Genomic DNA, 26,418 nt, shown 5'->3' with positions numbered 1-26,418 from the left:
ACTGAATTTTGCCATTGTGGTTCCCTTAGAATTGATCTCTGCATCATTTCAACATGTCCCCATTATTTAAAAATACTTCCTTACTTTTTGGCACCATTACATATTCTGTTCTAGACGGATATTCTTTTCTTCTGCCCCACCTCTGAAACCAGGCATTTCTTCAAGCAGCCCTGATTTCTTTTATTGACTAATGGTATTTAGAACCTGATATCTGGGAACTAGATATGTTTCTTGCTAATAGGGTGTTAGTATTTCTTGGTTCTTCTAGTAGACAGAGCTAGGAAATAGATGTTTGAATACACACACACATCTATTTCTTTATCCATCTGTCTGTAAATATAAAATCATAGTTCATGCTGATACCTCTGATTTCAGTACAACATCACAGTGTTAATTCCTTATTTGTAATTCCTTTCTGTAACTATGAGAAACCTGGTTGTTTTTATTCATAATTGATTTACTTATTTATTCAATCTTAGAATACGCATAAAGTAGTTTTAGAATTGCTAGCTCAGAATTGTATACTGCTATGAAAAACAAATTCGTGTATCATTCTTTTTGTCCTTAGCTTTATCATTTAAAGCCAAAATTTTATTTTCTAAAGTTACTCAGTTCAGTTCTTTTCTTCTTACTTCCTTTAGTGTTAGTCATTTGTGGCAGAGTTTATTTATAAATGTTTGTAACCCATTTGGGTTTTCTCCATGGCTCCTGTGTTTGATTATATTTATTTATTGATTGATATGAATATGTGAAGTGATAACTTGGTTCTAAAAGTTGAAATTAGATAAAAGGGTGTGTTCAGGGAAATGTCACTTGCCCCTCAATCTTCTTACCCCATTCCCAGTTACCTATTCTCTATGTGTTATACCCCATGTCCACCAGCCTTCATTAGGCAATCAGTCTTATTAGTTTCTGATTTATCTTTCTTGTATTTTTTGCACAAAGGAATAAATGCATGTATATTGTTCATCTCCTTCATTCTTAGTTATGCTATGTTATCCCTTAACTGTATATTTTTATTTTTAAAAGTTGTATTTCATTCAACTTTATCATTTAACTCCATATCCTAAAAATTACCACTCCATATCATCTCATTGGGATTTTCCTCTTTTTTTACATAGTTGCATAATACCTCATTTTGTGACTGCACCAAATTATTCAACTACTCTCCTATATGGAAATTTACTTTTGTATGCTAATATTGTATCCTGCTACTTCACTGAATTCCTTTACTGTTTGAGTTAATAGTTGGTTTTCTAGGTATGCTGTAATGTTATCTGCAAGTACACATGGTCTCACATCTTCTTTACTGATTTGCATTATTCTGAATGATGCCTCTTGTCTAGGTTCATTGGGTAATACTTCTAATCATACGTTGAAGAGTTGTGGAGAGAGTGATCCTCATTACCTTGTGCCTGCTCTTAGTGGAAATTCCTCTGGAGTTTCTCCATTAAATAAAATTCTTCCTTTAAGACTTAGAATTCCTGGCTTTAGGAATGTATGCGTGTGTGCGTGTGTGTGTATATATGGACATACACACACAGTATCTATCAATTCTTATTTTCTTGATTGCCTTTATCAGGAGTGGTTATGGAATTTTTCAAAGGTTTCTATTTGCTTTAATTATTATAAAAGTAATAATTAGTTCCCAGCTTGACTTTTCCCTTTGGCTTAATGATCTTGGGGTCCCGAGATGTATTTTTCTTTCACAGTCTGATGACATAGCTTTAGAAACTTTCGCTAGCCCGGCGAGGTTGTGGGCGCCTGTAGTCCCAGCTACTCGGGAGGCTGAGGCAGGAGAATGTTGTAAACCCGGGAGGCGGAGCTTGCAGTGAGCTGAGATCCGGCCACTGCACTCCAGCCTGGGCGACAGAGCGAGATTCCGTCTCAAAAAAAAAAAAAAAAAAAAAAAAAAAAAAAAAAAAAAAAAAAAAAGAAACTTTCAACTTAGAGGGCTGTTTCATAGGGAGTAATATTTATTTTCATTGAGTCAGTTGTATGTGGGAACAAGTGCTGTGTAGAAATGTGAATTAACTGGCCCGTCGCGGTGGCTGATACCTGTAATCCCAACACTTTGGGAGGTCGAGGTGCGCGGATCACCTGAGGTCAGGAGTTCCAGACCGGCCCGACCAACATGGCAAAACCCCGTCTCTACTAAAAATACAAAAAATTAGCCGGATCTGGCGGCACATGCCTGTAATCCCAGCTACTCTGGGTGCTAACGCAGGAGAATCACTTGAACCTAGGAGGCGGAGGTTGCAGTGAGCCGGGATGGTGTTCCAGCCTGGGCAACAAGAGTGAAATTCCATTCCAAAAAAAAAAAAAAAAAAACTAAAAGAAATGTGAATTAACTGATCACGTGCTCTTGATTGATGCAAGTGATGCTGTAGGGCTCTCTCTATACTTGCAGCTAATCTGGCTCATCGCTTAATCTGGTCTGAGCTGATTTCAGCTGAAGTTGTCCTGGTCTTGTGATCTTTCAAATGATATTATGAAATCAGACTTGTGAAAATAACTTAGAAGTAAAAACCACATTTTAATCTTCTCTATTGATGTTCAAATTAAAATATGTAAGAGACTAACACAACGGTGGGAAAAATGGGGTGGGCAAGTATGTAAGTAGGGGTGTCTCCAAGCTTTTGGAATTGGCTCTGCTCCAGATGAGATGCTAAAAATCCTAAATATGTGTTCTAGTTCCTGGAAGCATTGTGGCAATAAATCCCTTTATAAAGTAATAATTCCTTTGCAAATGTTAATTTTCTTTCTTTCCTTAAAGTCTAGTAGAAAGCACTGCTTCTTTCACTTAATGTGCATACACAGTCCGTTAGGATTTTGTTAAAATGCAGACTCAGGGTTGGGACTAGAGTTTCTATATATCTAACAGGCTGCCAGGTAATGTTGCTGCCCCTCCTTTGTGACTACCCTTGGAGGAACAAGGACATAAAGAACAACTATTTTATATTTAGACCTACCAAAGTTCAAATGTTAACTATGGGTAATTTCTTTCACAAAGATGACAATTGAACCCAGGTCAGTTCTTCTGGCCTATCTTTAAAGATTTTGGCTTTCCCATTTCTGGGCTCTGGGGTGATCATACCTCTGGTAACCCGTTCCTGGGTTCCTGGAGGTGTGTAGGAACACCTGTGTTAGATCTCTTATCTTCCCTTGCTCTCTGGATTATTGACTCTCCTGAGCATTTTGCGTGACAAAAAATATCTTGAACATAATAATATGTCGCTGACAACTCTAGTTGTTTTGTAGCTTTGAAATGAAGTTGTCTTTTGTTTTTTTCCTCTTTTTTCCTTTTCTCCATCCAAACATGTTTATTTGGAAAGCTCTGGGTGCAGTGTCTGGCCGATGGTCCCCCATGCTGTTCATCGTGTTCTTGAAGCTTTAATGTATCTCTTTGCCTTCATAGATATTCTCCTCTTGTACCCTTGGCTGCCTTCTGCACCTAGGATGTGTAGTGAATGGTGAAGCTGCTGCCTAAATCTCAAACATGCTGCCTCTCTTTAGGCTCCAGAGCTTGCTGTGCTGCAGGCACTAATATTATCGAGCCTGGGATCATTTATTCAGTCTGATGGACTCTGTCCCTCTACTTTTTAGTCGTGGACGGATGGGAGATTTTTTAATCCTCTTGTATTCTGAAGGCAGCTCTATAGATTCGTTTTTAGAAAGTGACTCACTTTTACTCTTTCTCTGCTTGTGGTCCTTTCTTGGCTTTAGGAGTCCTGGTAGTTCAGGATCTAGTTGTTAAAGCCTTTGGTTATATTACTTGTTTCCCAACCTCTGGATGATCCCTGTTCTCAGCAGATAAACGAGATCCACAATTAATGTTAAAAGAATTATTTTTAGTGACATCATTGTCCTTGAAACTGTCCAGCCTTTAAAGTTCCCTTTTACTCAGAATATCATGCAGCTGGTGGCTTCTATTCAGTGACCCTTTAGTTAGGACTAGTGCTGCTGATTGACTCTTTGATAACTTCAGTTGAGATGCTTTTGTTTCATCATAAAATGACTATATTTTCTGGAGATCAGAAGCTTTCTTCTCTTAAGGAAAGAGATATGCCCCACAAAAACCTCAGTTTTTTGTTTGTTTGTTTTGGTTTGGTTTGGTTTTTTTTGAGATGGAGTCTCTCTCTATCGCCCAGGCTGGAGAAAAAACCTCAGTTTTAAGGATTAGGAATTTTCCGGACATTGGCTGCAAATGCCTGAAAAGAACAGGAAGATAATGCATGTGGGAAACAATCTAGGAAAACATAGGTGATAAGGATGCCTGAGCCTCAGTGGAGTGTGAAAGTCCCGCCTAAAAACATTCAATCAGTGCAAAATAATTCAGCCTAGTTTTGGTCAAGTATTCCAGCTCTGCACCTCCTTCTAAAATTAAGGATCTAGGCAAGGTTATCACATTTCTGGTGTGCATTTGTTGAGAGAGTCACTGGGATGCAAGCATTTCAAAGCTAAAAATGCAACATTCCTAGACAAACTGGATATCTGAGCATCCTAGATCTGGCATATTTAGTGCATATAAACTTTATCTTAAACTAGCTATTTAAACTAAAGCTTTTTAAAATAAGGAGGACAAGTCAGATCAAATGTCTTTATTTGTGAAAAACAAAATGAAGTGGATAATTTTTTCCTTTAACTTTGCAGTTTTTAGTGGAGGGAAAAATAACATCGTGCTTTGATATTTGCAGATTATTGGTTCCAGGACACCTTCCCCACACCCACTACCATGGATACCAAAATTCGTGGATGTTCAAGTCTCTTATATAAAATGGCTTAGTACAGTTGGCCCTCCATATTCATGGATACAGAGGGCCAACTGTAGCAATAATCACCATTTTATGATTCTTATAAAGAAAGCAGAACTTCAAACTATTTGAGAGAGGACCCCTTTTCAGATTAGAGACACTGAATTTATTGCCAGTCAGTCATAGCTGTCCATCTGCTAATTCTCCCCCCATAGAAGGAGCAGCTGTCATTTCAGAAATGCTACAGTAGATAAGAAGATGGAGTGCATTTTATCTTCAAATGCTTGAAACAAATCCCTGGGAAGAGCAGCAACAGTTCCTCTGACTACACGAATCTCTGATATTATTAACACAAAATGCCAAATGGATTCAGAGATTGGAAGCAAATGGATTTACTTTAAAAGGAAAAGCACTCGAGGTGCTGTACATATTATAATAACCTGCAATTGCATACATATAGGGACTGCCAAAACCCTAGGCACACACAGAGATACTCTCCAAATCATAACCACCATAGAGTCCTGAAGACAAATAAAATCACATGGGTTTCCCAAATCCACACAATCTATTTACACAAATGGAATGATTCATTGCCTCTACCTCTCCAAAATAGACAACAAACAAACCAAATTTTCCCCAAAATAACAGCTTTCTTCTGTATGTCTTACATTGGCCCAATTTCTCTCCATATCTCTATATTTAGATAATCTTAGATGTGGTCCTCCTTTGTGCGCTGTTTAACAATCCAAATTTCAATCAGCAATTTCTACTGATTATTTCTTTTCAGTTTTTCTTAAATTATTTTCTCTTCAGCCTCCTGCCCCTACCCTTAGATGTGTCCAAGTAAACTGTTACTTAAAACTGATCACAGCGTCTTGCCTGGAGTTCCTAGTCAAGACACTTTTCCCTTCCATTCACCCTGCATATAGCTATCTGATCATTCTTTATAAGAAAAAAAAATTAGGATGAGGTAAGGAACCAGTGAATGTAGTCAAAGTTGTGCTATGCATCCTAGAGCATTTTAGATGTAGATGAAGATGTAGACGTAGATACAGATGTGGATATAGTAATGGACACAGACATAGGTAGAGATAGAAGTATATGGTATTTCTCTATAGGGATATCTAAAATAGATATTTCATTCGATCCTCAAAATAAACCTAGGGGGATGTTTGACTTATCTATTTCACACATGAGAATGCTGACTGTCAAAGAGGTCTCAAATCCTATATCTGGTAGCAGCTTGGAGTTGGAACTAGGTCTTCTTATTCAAATTTGGGTTTCTGGCTTCAGCACAAAACTTTATTTTTTTGTTCTTGGAAATTGTGATCTAAAATAGTATTTCTGCAAGGTGGTAATACATGAGTCTTCTCCATGTAGATATTGCCCCTGAACTTGGCTTCCATGGAGCATAGGGAAAGAAGACGTAGAGAGAGTTCATACAGAATTGCTGGCTGCTGGACACATGTAATGCTTGCATTTTCATTTATACAAGCAGAAATGCTTTTAAAGGGCCTCAACTAATTTCATCATAGTCAGTGTTACAAAGGAAAAAACAAATCCCCAGTGTTGAGGAGAATCCAGGTCAAGGCAAAGAGAAATCACAGAGAATCCTGGGGCTCTGGGATGTTGTGCCTGTAAGTACCTTGATTTGAGAAAAGAAATTCATTTAAACACAGCAAATGTGCTCGAGAGCAAGTCTGGGCTGCCTGTTCCTTTCTGTTGCTATCGGCATTGAAAATCTGCTTCATATTTTACCTTCATCCTTGGTCATCAGGCAGAACTGATAAACCCTATTTCTAGATGTTATTGATATTAAAAAGAGAAAGGGAGAAAAAAAGCAGGCAAAGAACAAAAAAAGCCAGAGAGGAACATGCACAAGACCTGCCATTTATCAAGTCAAAATATTTTAATGGAGAAATCAGGATAAGTGATTAATCTAAAGATTTTCAGTTTCCAGTAAGTTGTAAGAGGGTCTGACAGCCAGCAGGAAGCTAATATTTAAAGATAATTTCAGGAACATGGAAATGAATAAGTGGTAAAAGGAGAAGACTGAAGACTGAACCTTCTTTTTACCTCCAATGTTTATTGAAAACCGTGTGTTTGAAACAAAACAAAACAGAAATCATATCTGAATATGCATATGAATGCAGGTAAATTTATTCTTTCCAAATTATTTACCCAATATCAACTCTGACAGAGTTACTATATTAGAGTTTTGATGGTGACCAAGAGACTATCACTGTCCTTGCCCCCAGGAAGCTCCTAGTCTTATTGGGAAGTCAAGAGACATAAAAATAAAAATCCATCCAAAATGGTTTCATAAGGACTCTGATCAAGGCGGCCTCAGGATGTTATTGCAGCAAATAGGAGATGGATGCAATGGTCTGGAAAATCAGAGAAAATTCCCCTGCAGATTGATCCCCTAAATGTTGAAGAGGTAAGGGTGCATGAGGATGGAGGAGCCCCAGCAAAAACCTATGTATGACAAGATAGAATGGACGATGTATTGTGTATTGGTTTCTTAGGGCTGTTGCTGCACATTACCACAAACTGGGTAGCTTAAAACAACAGAAATTTATCTCACATTTCTGGAGGCCATAAGTCGAGTGGGAACTGTTAGTAATTCCATTGAGCTTGGGTGCAGAAGGACAATGGTGGAGGGCTTGGGAGGATCTGGGGGTGCTGGAGGTTTTGGAGATGCTGCACTGATCCTCCCAATCTGTGGCACTTAGCTCATTGACACTATTGAGTAAACAATACTTTAGCAGGACTACTGGGAACATGTCCTCTGCAGGGGCTGCCCTTGGTAATCTCTGGTGGTTGTGGGTTTTTAGGATCACTCTACCTGACAACTCAGCATGTCAGTTTCCTCACTGTGAATGGCGGTCAATCCTCTCACTACCAGCTGGGTCACTTCTGTAAAGTAACTTGGCACTTTTGAATACGAACATCATCATTCCCCAAATGAGGGAATGTATGATTTTGAGCTCATTCTTGCTCTAACATACCATGATGATATATTTGAAAAAGGCACTCTGATTCTCTTGGTAAATGTCAAGCAGTGCAATAAAAGAGAGAGAATAAGAGTTAGAAGCAAATAAACCTAGGGGGGGAAACCTAGCTCTTTCTTATGACCTAGATCTCCAGCCATTTATTTAATCATACTTAAGCCTCAGTCTCTTCATTGGGGTGCTCTAATGTCTACCTTGCAGAGTTATTGAGCCAGCTGGAAATATCATATGTAATACACCCAGTATGATAGATTGAATACAACTTAATTATCTGTAGAACTGAAGAATCCATAGCCTAGAGAAATTTATTAAATTTATTCCCCATGGATGTATATAATAGAGAACTACATTTTCCAACTTTGTCTTAAAACTGATAATCCAACAGCAAGTCAAATATGGTTTCTAGTTCATTTGGGGGCTGTGAATAATTATGATACTTTGGAGCTTAAAGGACAGATCTACAGCTTTCTGGACATCTGAAATTGATGCCAATTGGGCAGAAATCAGAGGAAAGTTTTGAACTCATTAGTTTAATTTTTTATCTTGTGGAGCTTTATTTTCTCAAGTTATTTTCTTCTGAATGTGTATTTATTTGCTTATTGTTTGTTCCTGTAGCCACAGATGCTCACTGAGTGGGGAAGATTTGAACAGACAATGGCTTTCTCCCAGTGTTCATCTGCAGCCAACCATTTACCATGCAAAAGGCCTCCTCTACCACCTGAGCAGCATTGGCCGAAGTCCCGTGGTGAGTCACTTCCTTCTGCCTCCACCTTCCTGGCCGCTTCCTTCTACCTTCCAGGGAGCAGATTATATTCTGTCAAGGCACTAATAGACAATGACCAAAAACCTATGTATGACAAGATAGAATGGGGGATGCATTGTGTATTGGCTGCCTGGGCCGCTGTACCAAACTGCCACAACTGGGTAGCTTTGTGTAATGCAACAGAAACTTATTTCACATTTCTGGAGGCATAAGTCTGGAATTAGGGTGTTGGGAGGATCATGCTCACTCTGATGGCTCTAAGGAGGGCTCCTTCTTTGTCTGTTCCAGCTTCTGGTGGTTGCTAGCAATCTTTAGCATTCCTGGCTTGTGGCAGTATAACTCTAATCTTTGCCTCTGTCTTCACAAGGCCATCTTCCCTCTGTGTCCAAGTTGTCCTCTTCTAATAAGGACATCAGTCATTGTATTAGGGCTTATTCTAATTAAGTATGGCCTCATCGTAGTTTTATTATATCTGCAAAGACCCTGTTTCCGAACAAGGTCACATTCACAAGTACCAGGGATCAGAGCTTGAATACATCTTTTGAGGGGACACAATTCACCCCACAACAAAGGCATCCCCCCAGTGTAGTAGTCATTGTTAAAAATTGGGCAAAAAATTATATTTCATTCCATATCCTGAGTCTTCATTTTTCTGGTATTTCAGTTATTGCATAAGAAAGAAAATGTATATACCTATTCAATAGTGTTTGGAACAAAATCCTCTAGGTATTTATGTTCAACTAACACTTACTATATTCCAAATATTATTCTGGCGCTGTCCCAGGGATTTTTATATCTAGGCTGTTTTCCCAAGCCTCCAGTACTATACAATTGATTAAAAAAACACTGTTTGAAATCAGAGGACTTGGCTCAAGATAATAAAGAGAAAATGACAGCCAAGTAACCATATGAAAATGCTCATTTATTAACTACAAACTGTGAACTTACCTGTCTACAAACTTGTAGAGGGACATATGTCCAAATTTAGAGTCCTTACCTAACCTAACGAACTTAAAATAGAGTGAAGAAGCTCACATACTGGCCACATCAATTAATCATCTCTACCTTTAGCCACTTTTTGAACATCTACTATGTGACAAAAAGGTGGCACATTCAATGAATATTTAATTTTAAAATGGATGAATATATAACGTAGAATCGTATTTAAATCTCAAAGGAGATGAACAAATAAACTGATTTCAATGAGATCACCCAGAGGTGTATGGCAGAGTGGGGATTCAGTTCTGATATGTTTTTCTACCCTGCAACATAGCCTCTCTTCATTCCTTACTGTTGAAAGCGTGTGTTGGGGAGCCCCATGACTATCTGCAGGCTCAGTGATGCCCTGGAAGGACTCACAGGGCTCAGAATAGCAGTTATATTCATAATTACCATTTATTACCTTCAGAGGACACAGATTAAAATCAGAAAAGGTAAAAGGCATTCATGGCAGAGTCCACGAGAGACAAGGTACAAACTTCCAGGTATCCTTGCCCGGTAGAGATATATGGACAGTGCTTGACTCTCCAGCAACAATATGGGTTGCCAACCAGGAAATGTCACCTAGCTCTGGTGTCCAGGGTTTTTGTTGGGGGGTCAGTTATGTAGCCATCAAATATCCTACACGGCTGATCTTACTCAGTCTCTCATCTCTCTAGAGGTCAAGTTGATATCTCATGGTCCTAGGGCCCTAACACAAGTCACATTTTTAGCATCAACCATCTGGCATGGCCCAAGTCCCAAGGTAAAGAAAGATCTGTTATCCAGCAGAATATTCCAAGAGTGTGAAGTGTATTTTCCGAGAGTCATTCAAGGGACAGATCTTATTTCAGAGTGTGCAGGATTTGAACCATCTAGGCTTGCTGAGTCAATCGTCAATGTTTTTTTGCTTAGAGAGCAAAGTGATTTCTTTTCCCTTAAGAATCCTCATTCTGGAAGTCCTAGCCAGAGCAATCAGGCACGAGAAAGAAATAAAGGGCATCCAAATTGGAAAAGAGGAAATCAAATTATTTCTGTTTGCTAATGATATGATCGTATACCTAGGAAACCCTAAAGACTCCCTCAAAAGACTCTTACATTTGATAACTGAATTCAATAAAGTCTCAGGTTACAAAATCAATGTACACAAATCAGTAGCGCTGTTGTATGCCAATAACAACTGACTGAGAATAAAATCAAGAACTCAGTTTTATTAACAATAGCTACAAAAAATAAAATACCTAGGAATATATTTAACAAAGGAGGTAAAAGATCACTACAACAAGAACCGCAAAACACTGATGAAAGAGATCAGAGATGACACAGAGAAATGGAAAAATATCCCATGCTCATGGATAGGAAGAATCAATATTTTGAAAATCATCATATTGTCCAAAGCGATCTACAAATTTAATGCAATTCCTATCAAAATACTAACATCATTTTTCATAGAATTAGAAAAAACAATCCTAAAATTCATATGGAACCAAAAAATAGCTGAAGCAATCCTTAGCAAAAAGAATAATCTGGAGGCATCACATGACTGGATTTCAAGTTATACTACCAGTCTATAGTTACCAAATCACCATGGCACTGGTATAAAAGTAGGCACATAGACCAATGGAACAGAATAGAGAACCCAGAAATAAAGCCAATCACTTACAATCAGCTGATCTTCGACCAAGTAGAAAAAAATATGTGTTCAGTAAATGATACTGGGAAAATTGGATAGCCACATGTAGAAGAATGAAGTTGGATCCCTATCTCTCACCATACACAAAAATTAACTCAGATGAATTAAAGACTTAAATCTAAGATCTGAGTCTGTAAAAATTCTCGCAGAAAACCTAAGAAAAACTCCACTGGATATAGGCATAGGAAAATAATTTATGACAAAGACTCCAAAAGCAAATGCAACAGAAAGAAACATAAATAAATGGGACCTAATTAAACTAAGTACCTTTTGCATGACAAAAGAAATAACAGAGTAAATAGACAACCTACAGAATGGAAGAAAATATTTGCAAACTATACATCTGACAAAAGACTAATATCCAAAATCTACAAGGAACTCAAACAAATCAGCAAAACAAAAAAGAAATAATGTTATTAAAATGTGGGCAAATGACATGAACAGATATTTCTCAAAAGAAGATATATGAGTGACCAAGAAACATGAAAAAATGCTCAACATCACTAATTATTAGGCATATGTAAATTAAAACTGCAGTGAGATGCTACCTTACCCCAGTAAGAATGGCCATTTTTAAAAGGTCAAAAAACAACAGATGTAGGCATGGATGCAGTGAAAAAGGAATGCTTATACACTACCAATGGGAATGTAAATTAGTACAACCTCTGTGAAAAACAGTATGGTGATTTTTCAAAGAACTAAAAGGAGATCTACCATTTGATCCAGCAATCCCACTACTGGGATTCTGTTCAAAGGAATAAAAAAGTTATTATATTAAAAAGATACCTACACATGTATGTTTATTACAGCATAATTCATAATTGTACAAAGATATGAAATCAACCTAAGTCCCCATCAACTGATAAGTGGATAAAGAAAATATGGTGTATGCCGGGTGCGGTGGCTCACGCCTGTAATCCCAGCACTTTGGGAGGCTGAGGTGGGTGGATCACAAGGTCAAGAGATTGAGACCATCCTGGCTAACAAGGTGAAACCCTGTCTCTACTAAAAATACAAAAAATTAGCTGGGCGTGGTGGTGGGCACCTGTAGTCCCAGCTACTCTGGAGGCTGAGGCAGGAGAATGGTGTGAACCTGGCAGGTGGGGCTTTCTGTGAGCCGAGATCATGCCACTGCACTCCAGCCTGGGCAACAGAGCAAGAATCGATCTCAAAAAAAAGAAAAAAAAAGAAAAAGAAAATGTGTCATATATAAATATGCACATACACATATGTGTGTGTCTGTGTATAAATATATATATGTAAAAACACACACACATATATACATATACCATGGAATACTACTCAACTGTAAAAAAGAATGAATTAATATCTTTTGCAGCAACTTGAATGAAACTGGAGGCCATTATCCTACGTGAAGTAAACCAGGAATGAAATACCACAGGTTCTCATTAAGTGGGATAAGCAATGGGGATGCAAAGGCATACAGACTGGTATCATGGACAGTGGAGAAAGAGAAGGGGGTTGGTAGGAGAGGAGTGAAATGAAAAATTGCCTTTTGGGTACAATGTACACTATTCAGGTGATAGGTACACTTAAAGGGGACTTCACCACTATAGAATACATCCATGTAACCAAAAACTACTAAAGCTATTGAAATTACAAAGCTGCGGGGGGTGCGAGCAAGATGGTTGTATAGGAACAGCTCCAGCCTCCAGCTCCCAGCATGAGCGACACAGAAGACCAATGATTTCTGCATTTTCAACTGAGGTACTGGGTTCATCTCACTGGGGAGTGTCAGACAATTGGTGCTGGTCAGCTGGTGCAGCCCGACCAGCTAGAGCTGAAGCAAGGTGAGGCATTGCCTCACCTGGGAAGCACAAGGGGGAAGGGAATCCCTTTAGAAACTGAGACACACAACACCTGGAAAATCAGGTAACTCCCACCCTAATACTGCACTTTACCAAGGGTCTTAGCAAACGGCACACCAGAAGATTATATCCCACATCTGGCTGGGAAGGTCCCACGCCCACGGAGCCTCCCTCATTGCTAGCACAGCAGTCTGAGATCTAACTGCAAGGCAGCAGTGAGGCTGGGGGAGGGGCACCCACCATTGCTGAGACTTAAGTAGGTAAACAAAGCTTCCAGGAAACTCGAACTGGGTGGAGCCCACCACAGCTCAAGGAGGCCTGCCTGTCTTTGTAGACTCCACCTCTGGGGACAGGGCATAGCAAAAAAAAAAAAAAAAAAAAAAAAAAAAAAAAAAAAAAAAAAAAAGCAGCAGAAACCTCTGCAGATGTTAATGACCCTGCTGACAGCTTTGAAGAGAGCAGTGGATCTCCCAGCACGGAGGTTGAAATCTGAGAACGGACAGTCTGCCTGCTCAAGTGGGTCCCTGACCCCTGAGTAGCCTAACTGGGAGACATCCCCCACTAGGTGCAGACCAACACCTCACACCTCACATGGCAGGCTACACCCCTGAGACGAAGCTTCCAGAGCAAGAATCAGATGCCAGCACTCGCTGTACAGCAATATTCTATCTTCTGCAGCCTCCGTTGCTGATACCCAGGCAAACAGGGTCTGGAATGGACCTCAAGCAATCTCCAACAGACCTACAGTTGAGGGTCCTGACTGTTAGAAGGAAAACTAACAAACAGAAAGGACACCCACACCAAAACCCCATCAGTATGTCACCAGCATCAAAGACCAAAGGTAGATAAAACCACAAAGATGGGGAAAAAGCAGGGCAGAAAAGCTGGAAATTCAAAAAATTCAAAAAATCAGAGCGCATCTCCCCCTCCAAAGAAACACAGCTCATCGCCGGCAACGGATCAAAGCTGGACGGAGAACGACTTCGACGAGTTGAGAGAAGAAGGCTTCAGTCGATCAAATTTCTCAGAGCTAAAGGAGGAACTACATACCCAGCGCAAAGAAACTAAAAATCTTGAAAAAAGAATGGAAGAATGGATAACTAGAATAATCAATGCAGAGAAGGCCATAAACAAACTGACAGAGATAAAAACCATGACACGAGAAATACGTGACAAATGCACAAGCTTCAGTAATCAACTCAATCAACTGGAAGAAAGAGTATCAATGATTGAAGATCAAATGAATGAAATGAAGTGAGAAGAGAAGTCTAGAGAAAAAAAAAGAAATGAACAAAGCCTCCAAGAAATATGGGATTATGTGAAAAGACCAAATCTACGTCTGACTGGTGTGCCTGAAAGTGAGGAGAAAAATGAAACCAAGTTGGAAAACATGCTTCCGGATATCATCCAGGAGAACTTCCCCAACCTAGTAAAGAAGGCCAACATTCAAATTCAGGAAATACAAATAATGCCACAAAGATATTCCTTGAGAAGAGCAACTCTAAGGCACATAATTGTCAGATTAACCGAAGTTGAAATGAAGGAAAAAATCTTAAGGGCAGCCAGAGAGAAAGGTTGGGTTACACACAAAGGGAAGCCCATCAGACTAACAGCAGATCTCTCGGCAGAAACTCTCCAAGCCAGAAGAGAGTGGGGGCCAATATTCAACACTCTTAAAGAAAAGAATTTTCAACCCAGAATTTCATATCCAGCCAAACTAAGCTTCATAAGTGAAGGAGAAATAAAATCCTTTACAGACAAGCAGATACTTAGAGATTTTGTCACCACCAGGCCTGCCCTACAAGAGATCCTGAAGGAAACACTAAACATGGAAAGGAACAACCAATACCAGCCTTTGCAAAAACATGCCAAAATGTAAAGACCATCAGTGCTAGGAAGAAACTGCATCAACTAACAAGCAAAATAACCAGCTAATATCACAATGACAGGATCAAGTTCACACATAACAATATTAACCTTAAATGTAAATGGTCCAATTAAAAGACACAGACTGGCAAATTGGATAAAGAGTCAAGACCCATCAGTTTGCTGTATTCAGGAGACCCATCTCACATGCAGAGATACATAGGCTCAAAATAAAGGGATGGAGGAAGATCTACCAAGCAAATGGAGAACAAAAAAAAAAAGCAGGGGTTGCAATCCTAGTCTTTGATAAAATAGACTTTAAACCATGAAAGATCAAAAGAGACAAAGAAGGCCACTACATAATGGTAAAGGCATCAATTCAACAGGAAGAGCTAACTATCCTAAATATATATGCACCCAATAGAGGAGCACCCAGATTCATAAAGCAAGTCCTTAGAGACTTTACAAAGAGACTTAGACTCCCATAAAATAATAATGGGAGATTTCAACACCCCACTCTCAACATTAGACAGATCAACGAGACAGAAAGTTAACAAAGATATCCAGGAATTGAACTCAACTCTGCACCAAGTGGACCTAATAGACATCTACAGAACTCTCCACCCCTAATCAACAGAATATACATTCTTCTCAGCACCACATTGCGCTTATTCAAAAATTGACCACATAGTTGGAAGTAAAGCACTCCACAGCAAATGTAAAAGAACAGAAATTATAACAAACTGTCTCTCAGACCACAGTGCAATCAAACTAGAACTCAGGACTAAGAAACTCAATCAAAACTGCTCAACTACATGGAAACTGAATAACCTGCTCCTGAATGACTACTGGGTACATAACGAAATGAAGGCAGAAATAAAGATGTTCTTTGAAACCAGTGAGAACAAAGATACAACATACCAGAATCTCTGGGACACATTTAAAGCAGTGTGTAGAGGGATATTTACAGCACTAAATGCCCACAAGAGAAAGCAGGAAAGATCTAAAATTGACACCCTAACATCACAATTAAAAAAACTAGAGAAGCAAGAGCAAACACATTCAAAAGCTAGCAGAAGGTGAGAAATAACTAACATCAGAGCAGAACTGAAGAACATAGAGACACTAAAAAACCCTTCAAAAAATCAATGAGTCCAGGAGCTGGTTTTTTGAAAAGATCAACAAAATTGATAGACCTCTAGCAAAACTAATAAAGAAGAAAAGAGAGAAGAATCAAATAGATGCAATAAAAAATGATAAAGGGGATATCACCACCAACCCCACAGAAATACAAACTACCATCAGAGAATACTGTAAACACCTCTATGCAAATAAACTAGAAAACCTAGAAGAAATGCATAATATCCTGGACACTTACACTCTCCCAAGACTAAACCAGGAAGAAGTTGAATCCCTGAATAGATCAATAGCAGGCTCTGAAATTGAGGCAATAATTAATAGCCTACCAACCAAAAAAAGTCCGGGACCAGACGGATTCACAGCTGAATACTACTGGAGGTACAAGGAGGAGCTGGTACCATTCCTTCTGAAATTATTCCAATCAATAGAAAAAGGCCAACATCATCTTGATACCAAAGCCTGGCAGAGACACAGCAAAAAAACAGAATTTTAGACCAATATCACTGATGAACATCGATGCAAAAATCCTCAATAAAATACTGCAAACTGAATCCAGCAGCACATCAAAAAGCTTATCCACCATGATCAAGTGGGCTTCATCCCTGGGATGCAAGACTGATTCAACATACGAAAATCAATAACTGTAATCCAGCATATAAACAGAACCAAAGACAAAAACCACATGATTATCTCAATAGATGCAGAAAAGTCCTTTCACAAAATTCAACAGCCCTTCATGCTAAAAACTCTCAATAAATTCGGTATTGATGGAACATATCTCAAAATAATAAGAGCTCTTTATGACAAACCCACAACCAATATCATACTGAATGGGCAAAAACTGGAAGCATTCCCTTTGAAAACTGGCACAAGACAGGGATGCCCTCTCTCACCACTCCTAGTCAACATAGTGTTGGAAGTTCTGGCTAGGCAATCAGGCAAGAGAAAGAAATCAAGGGTACTCAGTTAGGAAAAGAAGAAGTCAAATTGTCCCTGTTTGCAGATGACATGATTGTATATTTAGAAAACCGCATCATCTCAGCCCAAAATCTCCTTAAGCTGATAAGCAACTTCAGCAAAGTCTCAGGATACAAAATCAATGTGCAAAAATCACAAGCATTCTTATACACCAGTTACAAACAAACAGAGAGTCAAATCATGAATCATGAATGAACTTCCATTCACAATTGCTTCAAAGAGAATAAAATACCTAGGAATCCAACTCACAAGGGATATACAGGACCTCTTCAAGGAGAACTACAAACTACTGCTCAGTGAAATAAAAGAGCACACAAACAAATGGAAGAACATTCCATGCTCATGGATAGGAAGAATCAATATCGTGAAAATGGCCATACTGCCCAAGGTAATCTATAGATTCAATGCCATCCCCATTAAGCTACCAATGACTTTCTTCACAGAATTGGAAAAAACTGCTTTAAAGTTCATATGGAACCAAAAACAACCCCTCATTGCTAAGACAATCCTCAGTCAAAAGAACAAAACTGTAGGCATCACGCTACCTGACTTCAAACTGTACTACAAGGCTACAGTAACCAAAACAGCATGGTACTGGTACCAAAACAGAGATATAGATCAATGGAACAGAACAGAGCCCTCAGAAACAATACCACACATCTACATCCATCTGATCTTTGACTAACCTGAGAAAAACAAGAAATGGGAAAAGGATTCCCTATTTAATAAATGGTGCTGGGAAAATTGGCTAGCCATAAGTAGAAAGCTGAAACTGGATCCTTTCCTTACTCCTTATACGAAAATTAATTCAAGATGGATTAGAGACTTAAATGTTAGACCTAAAACCATAAAAAACCTAGAAGAAAACCTTGGTAATACCATTCAGGATATAGGCATGGGCAAGAAATACCATATGACCCAGCCATCCTATTACTGGGTATATACCCAAAGGATTATAAATCATGCTGCTATAAAGACACAAGCACACGTATGTTTATTGCAGCACTATTCACAATAGCAAAGACTTGGTATCAACCCAAATGTCCATCAGTGACAGACTGGATTAAGAAAATGTGGCACATATACACTATGGAATACTATGCAGCCATAAAAAATGATGAGTTCGTGTCCTTTGTTAGGGACATGGATGCAGCTGGAAACCATCATTCTCAGCAAACTATCACAAGAAGAGAAAACCAAACACCGCATGTTCTCACTCATAGGTGGGAATTGAACAATGAGATCACTTGGACTCTGGAAGGAGAACATCACACACCGGGGCCTATTATGGGGAGGAGGGAAGGAGGAGGGAGGGAGGAGGGGTGGCATTGGAAGTTATACCTGATGTAAATAATGAGTTGATGGGTGCTGACGAGTTGATGGGTGCAGCACACCAACATGGCACAAGTATACATATGTAACAAAGCTGCACGTTGTGCCATGTACCCTAGAACTTAAAGTATAATAATAAAAAAAAAGAAATTACAAAGTTAAAAACAAGAATACTGGTTCTACACTGCTGAAAATGTACAATATTTTCATTCTGACCTTCCTCCTCCAATCTTAGAAGGCACTGTAATCTCTGCAGTCTACTCTCTGGAAGCAAGCACATGGCTTGCATAGCATGTCAAAGTTTGAAAAAAGTATGTTTCTCTGAGTAGAAAGCTTTAGCTTCTAAGAGGAGAGACAGAGAGTGAGACTTAAAAGGAAGAACTCCCTATATAATACACATTTAAACACACACACATTCAATCCACAACAAAACAGAATTCCTCTCTGCTCTGACAACCTCTAATTGAAGAGCAGAACATTTATTTTAAAGCATGACAGGTGAAAGGCTTGTTTAAAAATATAAATAAACATTAATTAGCTATAAACATGACAGCCACAGACGTGCTTCCTGCTGGGACCATCTGAGAGGTGGGTGAGAAACAGCTGAGCACTAAATGCTGTTCACAGTGTTACAAAGCTCTCTAATGGGCTCAACATCACCTTTTAGTTACCTAGGAGGCTATATTTAATGAGTTTCCTGCCGGCAGCAGAAGCACTGCCACTCACTCAGCACTCAGGCCTGTCCTGTGCTGGTAAGATTTCCACTGCGACAAGATTAACTCTGACTCTGCCCAACTACTGGCTCTTATGAAAATGTTTTCTGAAGCACTGGGAAGCCACTTTATGGTGGCTAGGAAGTTCCACCTGTTCTAGATACTATTCAGCCATTTGCCTATTGGTGAGTGGATTAATATAAACTCCCAGGACCAAAAAGAATGTGGTGCTATGAGAAAAAGCAGTACCCTGAGAGTGCTGAGCATTGCTAAGTACCAGACAAGTCATTCAGTTTATAGTGAATATGGCAATATTCACATATTGTTTAATTCCTCCACTCATCCATATATCTGTCCATCCACTCACCTAGTCATCCATCATCCATCCATTCATCCATCCATCCATCCATCCATCCATCCATCCATCCATCCAACCACTTATCCATCCACCCACTCATCCACCCAGTGTAGGCATTCATTCATTTCTTCATTCACTTACATCATACAAGTATAATGGTGCTAGGTGTCAGGGATACAAATAAATTTTTTTATTTAAGATTGTCTTTTTCTTTGAGGAACCCACATTTTACTTTGGTAGAAAGTAGAGTCAGGTCTACAGGGAAACTGGAGTGGTAGAAAATAGTAAGTACTGTAACAAAGGACCATGTGAGCTGTTATAGGAACATAGATGAAGGGTTGAGTCATTTTCTTTCAGGGTTATGGAAAAGCCAGAGATTAGAAGTACCATTTGAGCTGGGCTTGCATGAAGAAGAGTTTCCCTTGGATTTTATTCTAGTAAGACTGAGAAATGTTCTTTGCTCAAAGAATCTGTAGGCCTATGATCTTTTGGGTTTTCTGCCTTGTGAAATTGAAAGTCCGGGAGTTTTCTGTGCTTGGGGCTACTATACAGAGCAAAGGAAAGGAAGCTTCTCATTTGATGGGTCGCAGAGATTCATTTGATATCACAAAGACCTTCTTGTGACTCCATTCCCATTTTCTTTTTTTTTTTTATTATTATTATACTTTAAGTTCTAGGGTACATGTGCACAACGTGCAGGGTTGTTACATATGTATACTTGTGCCATGTTGGTGTGCTGCACCCATCAACTCGTCAGCACCCATCAACTCATTATTTACATCAGGTATAACGCCCAATGCCATCCCTCCCTCCTCCCCCCTCCCCATAATAGGCCCCGGTGTGTGATGTTCTCCTTCCAGAGTCCAAGTGATCTCATTGTTCAATTCCCACCTATGAGTGAGAACATGCGGTGTTTGGCTTTCTGTTCTTGCCATAGTTTGCTGAGAATGATGGTTTCCAGCTGCATCCATGTCCCTACAAAGGACACGAACTCATCAATTTTTATGGCTGCATAGTATTCCATGGTGTATATGTGCCACATTTTCTTAATCCAGTCTGTCACTGATGGACATTTGGGTTGATACCAAGTCTTTGCTATTGTGAATAGTGCCGCAATAAACATACGTGTGCTTGTGTCTTTATAGCAGCATGATTTATAATCCTTTGGGCATATACCCAGTAATAGGATGGCTGGGTCATATGGTATTTCTAGTTTTAGATCCTTGAGGATTCGCCATACTATTTTCCACAATGGTTGAACCAGTTTACAATCCCACCAACAGTGTAAAACTGTTCCTATTTCTCCACATCCTCTCTAGCACCTGTTGTTTCCTGACTTTTTAATGATTGCCATTCTAACTGGTGTGAGATGGTATCTCATTGTGGTTTTGATTTGCATTTATCTGACAGCCAGTGATGAGCATTTTTTCATGTGTCTGTTGGCTGTATGAATGTCTTCTTTTGAGAAATGTCTGTTCATATCCTTTGCCCACTTTTTGATGGGGTTATTTGGTTTTTTTTTCCATAAATTTGTTTGTGTTCTTTGTAGGTTCTGGATATTAGCCCTTTGTCAGATGAGTAAATTGCAAAAATTTTCTCCCATTCTGTAGGTTGCCTGTTCACTCTAATGGTAGTTTCTTTTGCTGTGCAGAAGCTCTTTAGTTTAATTAGATCCCATTTGTGAATTTTGGCTTTTGTTGCTGTTGCTTTTGGTGTTTTAGACATGAAGTCCTTGCCCATGCCTATGTCCTGAATGGTATTACCTAGGTTTTCTTCTAGGTTTTTTATGGTTTTAGGTCTAACATTTAAGTCTCTAATCCATCTTGAATTAATTTTCGTATAAGGAGTAAGGAAAGGATCCAGTTTCAGCTTTCTACTTATGGCTAGCCAATTTTCCCAGCACCATTTATTAAATAGGGAATTCTTTCCCCATTTCTTGTTTTTCTCAGGTTTGTCAAAGATCAGATGGCTGTAGATGTGTGGTATTATTTCTGAGGACTCTGTTCTGTTCCATTGTTCTATATCTCTGTTTTGGTACCAGTACCATGCTGTTTGGTTATTATGCGCCCAATACAGGAGCACCCATTTTCATAAAGCAAGTCCTTAGAGACTTACAAAGAGACTTAGACTCCCATAAAATAATAATGGGAGATTTAAATACCCCACTGTCAACATTAGACAGATCAACGAGACAGAAAGTTAACAAGGATATCCAGGAATTGAACTCAACTCTGCACCAAGTGGACCTAATAGACATCTACAGAACTCTCCACCCCAAATCAACAGAATATACATTCTTCTCAGCACCACATCACGCTTATTCAAAAATTGACCACATAGTTGGAAGTAAAGCACTCCTCAGCAAATGTAAAAGAACAGAAATTATAACTGTCTGTCAGAGCACAGTGCAATCAAACTAGAACTCAGGACTAAGAAACTCAATCAAAACTGCTCAACTACATGGAAACTGAATAACCTGCTCCTGAATGACTACTGGGTATATAACGAAATGAAGGCAGAAATGAAGATGTTCTTTGAAACCAATGAGAACAAAGATACAACATACCAGAATCTCTGGGACACATTTAAAGCAGTGTGTAGAGGGAAATTTATAGCACTAAATGCCCACAAGAGAAAGCAGGAAAGATCTAAAATTGACACCGTAACATCACAATCACAAGAACTAGAGAAGCAAGAGCAAACACATTCAAAAGCTAGCAGAAGGCAAAAAATAACTAAGATCAGAGCAGAACTGAAGGAGATAGAGACACAAAAACCCTCCAAAAAATCAATGAATCCAGGAGCTGGTTTTTTGAAAAGATCAACAAAATTGATAGACCGCTAAGCAAGACTAATAAAGAAGAAAAGAGAGAAGAATCAAATAGACACAATAAAAAATGATAAAGGGGATATCACCACCGACCCCACAGAAATACAAACTACTATCAGAGAATACTGTAAACACCTCTACGCAAATAAACTAGAAAACCTAGAAGAAATGAATAATTTCCTGGACACTTACACTCTCCCAAGACTAAACCAGGAAGAAGTTGAATCCCTGAATAGATCAATAGCAGGCTCTGAAATTGAGGCAATAATTAATAGCCTACCAACCAAAAAAAGTACAGGACCAGATGGATTCACAGCTGAATTCTACCAGAGGTACAAGGAGGAGCTGGTACCATTCCTTCTGAAACTATTCCAATCAATAGAAAAAGAAGGAATCCTCCCTAACTCATTTTATGAGGCCCACATCATCCTGATACCAAAGCCTGGCAGAGACACAACAAAAAAAGAGAATTTTAGACCAATATCACTGATGAACATCGATGCAAAAATCCTCAATAAAATACTGGCAAACCGAATCCAGCAGCACATCAAAAAGCTTATCCACCATGATCAAGTGGGCTTCATCCCTGGGATGCAAGGCTGGTTCAACATACGAAAATCAATAACTGTAATCCAGCATATAAACAGAACCAAAGACAAAACCACATGATTATCTCAATAGATGCAGAAAAGGGCTTTGACCAAATTCGACAGCCCTTCATGCTAAAAACTCTCAATAAATTCGATCTTGATGGAACGTATCTCAAAATAATAAGAACTATTTATAACAAACCCACAGCCAATATCATACTGAATGGGCAAAAACTGGAAGCATTCCCTTTGAAAACTGCCACAAGACAGGGATGCCCTCTTTCACCACTCCTAGTCAACATAGTGTTGGAAGTTCTGGCTAGGGCAATCAGGCAAGAGAAAGAAATCAAGTGTATTCAGTTAGGAAAAGAAGAAGCCAAATTGTCCCTGTTTGCAGATGACATGATTGTATATTTAGAAAACCCCATCATCTCAGCCCAAAATCTCCTTAAGCTGATAAGCAACTTCAGCAAAGTCTCAGGATACAAAATCAATGTGCAAAAATCACAAGCATTCTTATACACCTGTAACAAACAAACAGAGCCAAATCATGAATGAACTTCCATTCACAATTGCTTCAAAGAGAATAAAATACCTAGGAATCCAACTTACAAGGGATGTAAAGGAGAACTACAAACCACTGCTCAGTGAAATAAAAGAGGACACAAACAAATGGAAGAACATACCATGTTCATATATAGGATGAATCAATATTGTGAAAATGGCCATACTGCCCAAGGTAATTTATAGATTCAATGCCATTCCCATCAAGCTACCAATGACTTTCTTCACAGAATCGGAAAAAAAACTACTTTAAAGTTCATATGGAACCAAAAAAGACCCTGCATTGCCAAGACAATCCTAAGCCAAAAGAACAAAGCTGGAGGCATCATGCTACCTGATCGCATTTTCTTTAACCCAGGTTTTTCTGTCTCTTTTGTTTGTTAGAGAGTCCAGATGTTAGATACAGACACAGCAAAGTTTGATATATTTATACATTGGAATATCATTCAGTAACCAAAATCAGAACCAAACTAAAAAAAATGAACTATGATATAGTCAATAACATGAGTGGATCTCATAAACATTATATCGAGTGAAAGAAGCTAGACACTAAAGACTACATACTCTATACTCTAAGCATCTATTTATGTAAAGTATAAGATCAGTAAAAGTAATTTATGAGGACATAAATTGAACAGTGGTTGCCTCTGAGGAAGAGCATTGAATAATAGGGGCTGGGAGGGAACTTTATAGGTTAGTGGAGATGTTCAATATCACGATCAGAGCCAGTTACACAAAAACTCATTGAACTATATATTCAGGATCTGTGTTTTTCACTCTAGGTACACATTTACCTAAATACAGAAAACTAAAAATAAAGCAAAGCTACAGAGATTTAAAATGCAATGAGGAGACAAAGGGGGCTCCCCTAAATGAAGCTGACTAGCATACAGACATGTGAGTCAAGGAAAACAGTTTTCCCAGGACAGAGCAGAAAGGTTGTAGAAGAAGGTCCGTTTAGAAGTCAGAAAAATCCAGGCAGAGACAAGGCATATAAGCAAAGAAGCCCAAAGAAGCAGACAAGCTCTACAATCAGCTAGCAGAAGGCATTGAACCAACTCCCCTTTGTGGAGCTCCCCCTAAAAGCCAAGAGGCTCATGACCAAGGGGGCACATGAGGACAGTCGGGGACATCCTTGGAAGTGGAAGAAAGCTCTTAGGCTACTACAGCAAGCTCCTGGGGAGGCAGGTGGACAGCATCTATTGAGCTGCCATGTTGCAGCTGGCCTGGCCCCTGTGCTGTTCAAGTAATTGGGGCTTTGGAATTAGGAGTGGGATCGATTCCTATCCTCTTGGCTCTCACTATGTGAGTGCATTTTGGTAAAGGGATTTCAGTGCTCTTTGAAGAGCGCATTGATTTCTGTTTATAACTCACACAAACTGGGCTGCATTCTGCCAGAGGACAGGGTGGGCATATTTTGCTTTTGTCTTTCTCTGGGGCCCAATGGAATAGAATTTTTAGCTACTTAAATGATTTTTCTTGTTTTATTTTGTCCCTCTGGCATATGTTTTGGGTTAATCAGCTTTTTTTAAAAGAAGCGCAAAAGGGGAGGAAAATAAGGATGGCATATTAATTTGTATAACCCTTGTCGCCAAGGGCCTCAAGATATTTTATACACATGGTTTGTTTTATTTCCACTTCATTCCTTAGCAGTAGCAGAAGAACAAGTGTTATTTTTGCTTATTTTCATGACTCATGTTAAGGTACCACATCTAGAATTTCCCTTTTTTTGTTTTTTTATTTTTTGCATTTGAGGATATGGTAGGAAAAGAACAAACACTCCTGTTCCATAGTCAGGAAGAGGGACAAAATACCCATAAAGGTCCTGAATTAAAAATATTTCAGTTTCATTCCATATTCTTTTATTTGGAATTGTTCCCATGCTATCAGAATAAAGATTTAAAAAGTCGTCTTTACCATACCAGAAACCAAGTTTTGTGTATATTTTTACTGACACAAACAATTTACATTTAATTGCTTCAGTTTCTTGATAAATTTTAGTGAAGAGCAAAGGTCATTTTTTCTCTTGCTGTCAACAGTGTCTTCAATGTAGTTTCTGTGTAACACAAGAGCTGAAAATCTGGGATATTGCTTTTTTTTTTTTTGAGATGGAGTCTTGCTCTGTCACTTGGCTGGAGTGCAGTGGCGTGATCTCAGTTCACTGCAACCTCTGCCTCCCATGTTCAAGCAATTCTCCTGCCTCAGCTTCCTGAGTAGCTGGGACTACAGGCGCGCACCACCACACCCAGATAATTTTTGTATTTTTAGTAGAAACAGGGTTGCACCATGTTGGCCAGGATGGTCTCTATCTCTTGACCTCATGATCTGCTCGCCTCGGCCTACCAAAGTGCTGGGGTTACAGGCGTGAGCCACTGTGCCTGGTCAAAAATCTGGGATATTCTTAGAGGAAGGACAAGTCAGGATTTTCAAAGAAGTCTAAGCAAATTTTTTATGTTTTATTTGTTGTGGGATGGAATGAAGTGAGGAGATGGAGGGGAGGGGAAAATAGGAGGGTAACTGCTTGGATCATGTTCCTCATCAGCCTTTGTGAAGGTACCTCTGCCCAGAGCTGATGGAAATGGGGGAAAGCAAGAAACACATGGAGACAGGGCCAGAAGGACTAGTTTTGCCTTTAGGCTGCTCTCCATGAAGGCCAGAAGTGAAAACAGAGGCTTCCAATGAAGACACGGAAGAGACTTGTGCATGTCTGAAGAAAACTAATCTGGTAAACACAGCAAGGTAGCAATGATCATGGCCAAGGGCGTTGGACATAGGGCTTAAAGTTCTCATCCCAGACAGTGAGCGTTGCCCAGAGCAAAGCACGGTCCATCCTTTGGGGTCAAGGCAATCAACAGTTCTCAGATAGGAAAGCGAATCAGAAATAGAGGCAAAAACCAAGGCAAACCAGGACTGAGTAGGCGTGGTGCTAGGTCAGTATTCAGTCCCCAGCCTACCCCAAGGGTTTACCCAGACAACATAGAAGCCCTGTTATAGGTCAAAAAGACTAGTCTGAATC

General features: G+C 39.2%; 1 protein-coding gene across 2 annotated transcripts in view; it reads left to right on the top strand.

The window, feature by feature from the left end:
- The window catches only part of AGBL1 (AGBL carboxypeptidase 1), an 850,662-nt gene that overhangs the window by 449,599 nt on the left and 374,645 nt on the right, over positions 1-26,418 (top strand). For both annotated transcript variants that reach the window (XM_050799227.1, XM_050799228.1), the window contains exon 19: positions 8,384-8,513. In XM_050799227.1, the coding sequence (XP_050655184.1) occupies positions 8,384-8,513 (130 nt within the window). The remainder of the gene's footprint in view (positions 1-8,383; positions 8,514-26,418) is intronic.

The sequence above is a fragment of the Macaca thibetana genome, chromosome 7 (assembly GCF_024542745.1).
Source record: "Macaca thibetana thibetana isolate TM-01 chromosome 7, ASM2454274v1, whole genome shotgun sequence".
Lineage (NCBI taxonomy): Eukaryota > Metazoa > Chordata > Mammalia > Primates > Cercopithecidae > Macaca > Macaca thibetana.
Note: the sequence above shows the minus strand (reverse complement) of the source record. Positions and strands in the feature narration are given on the sequence as shown.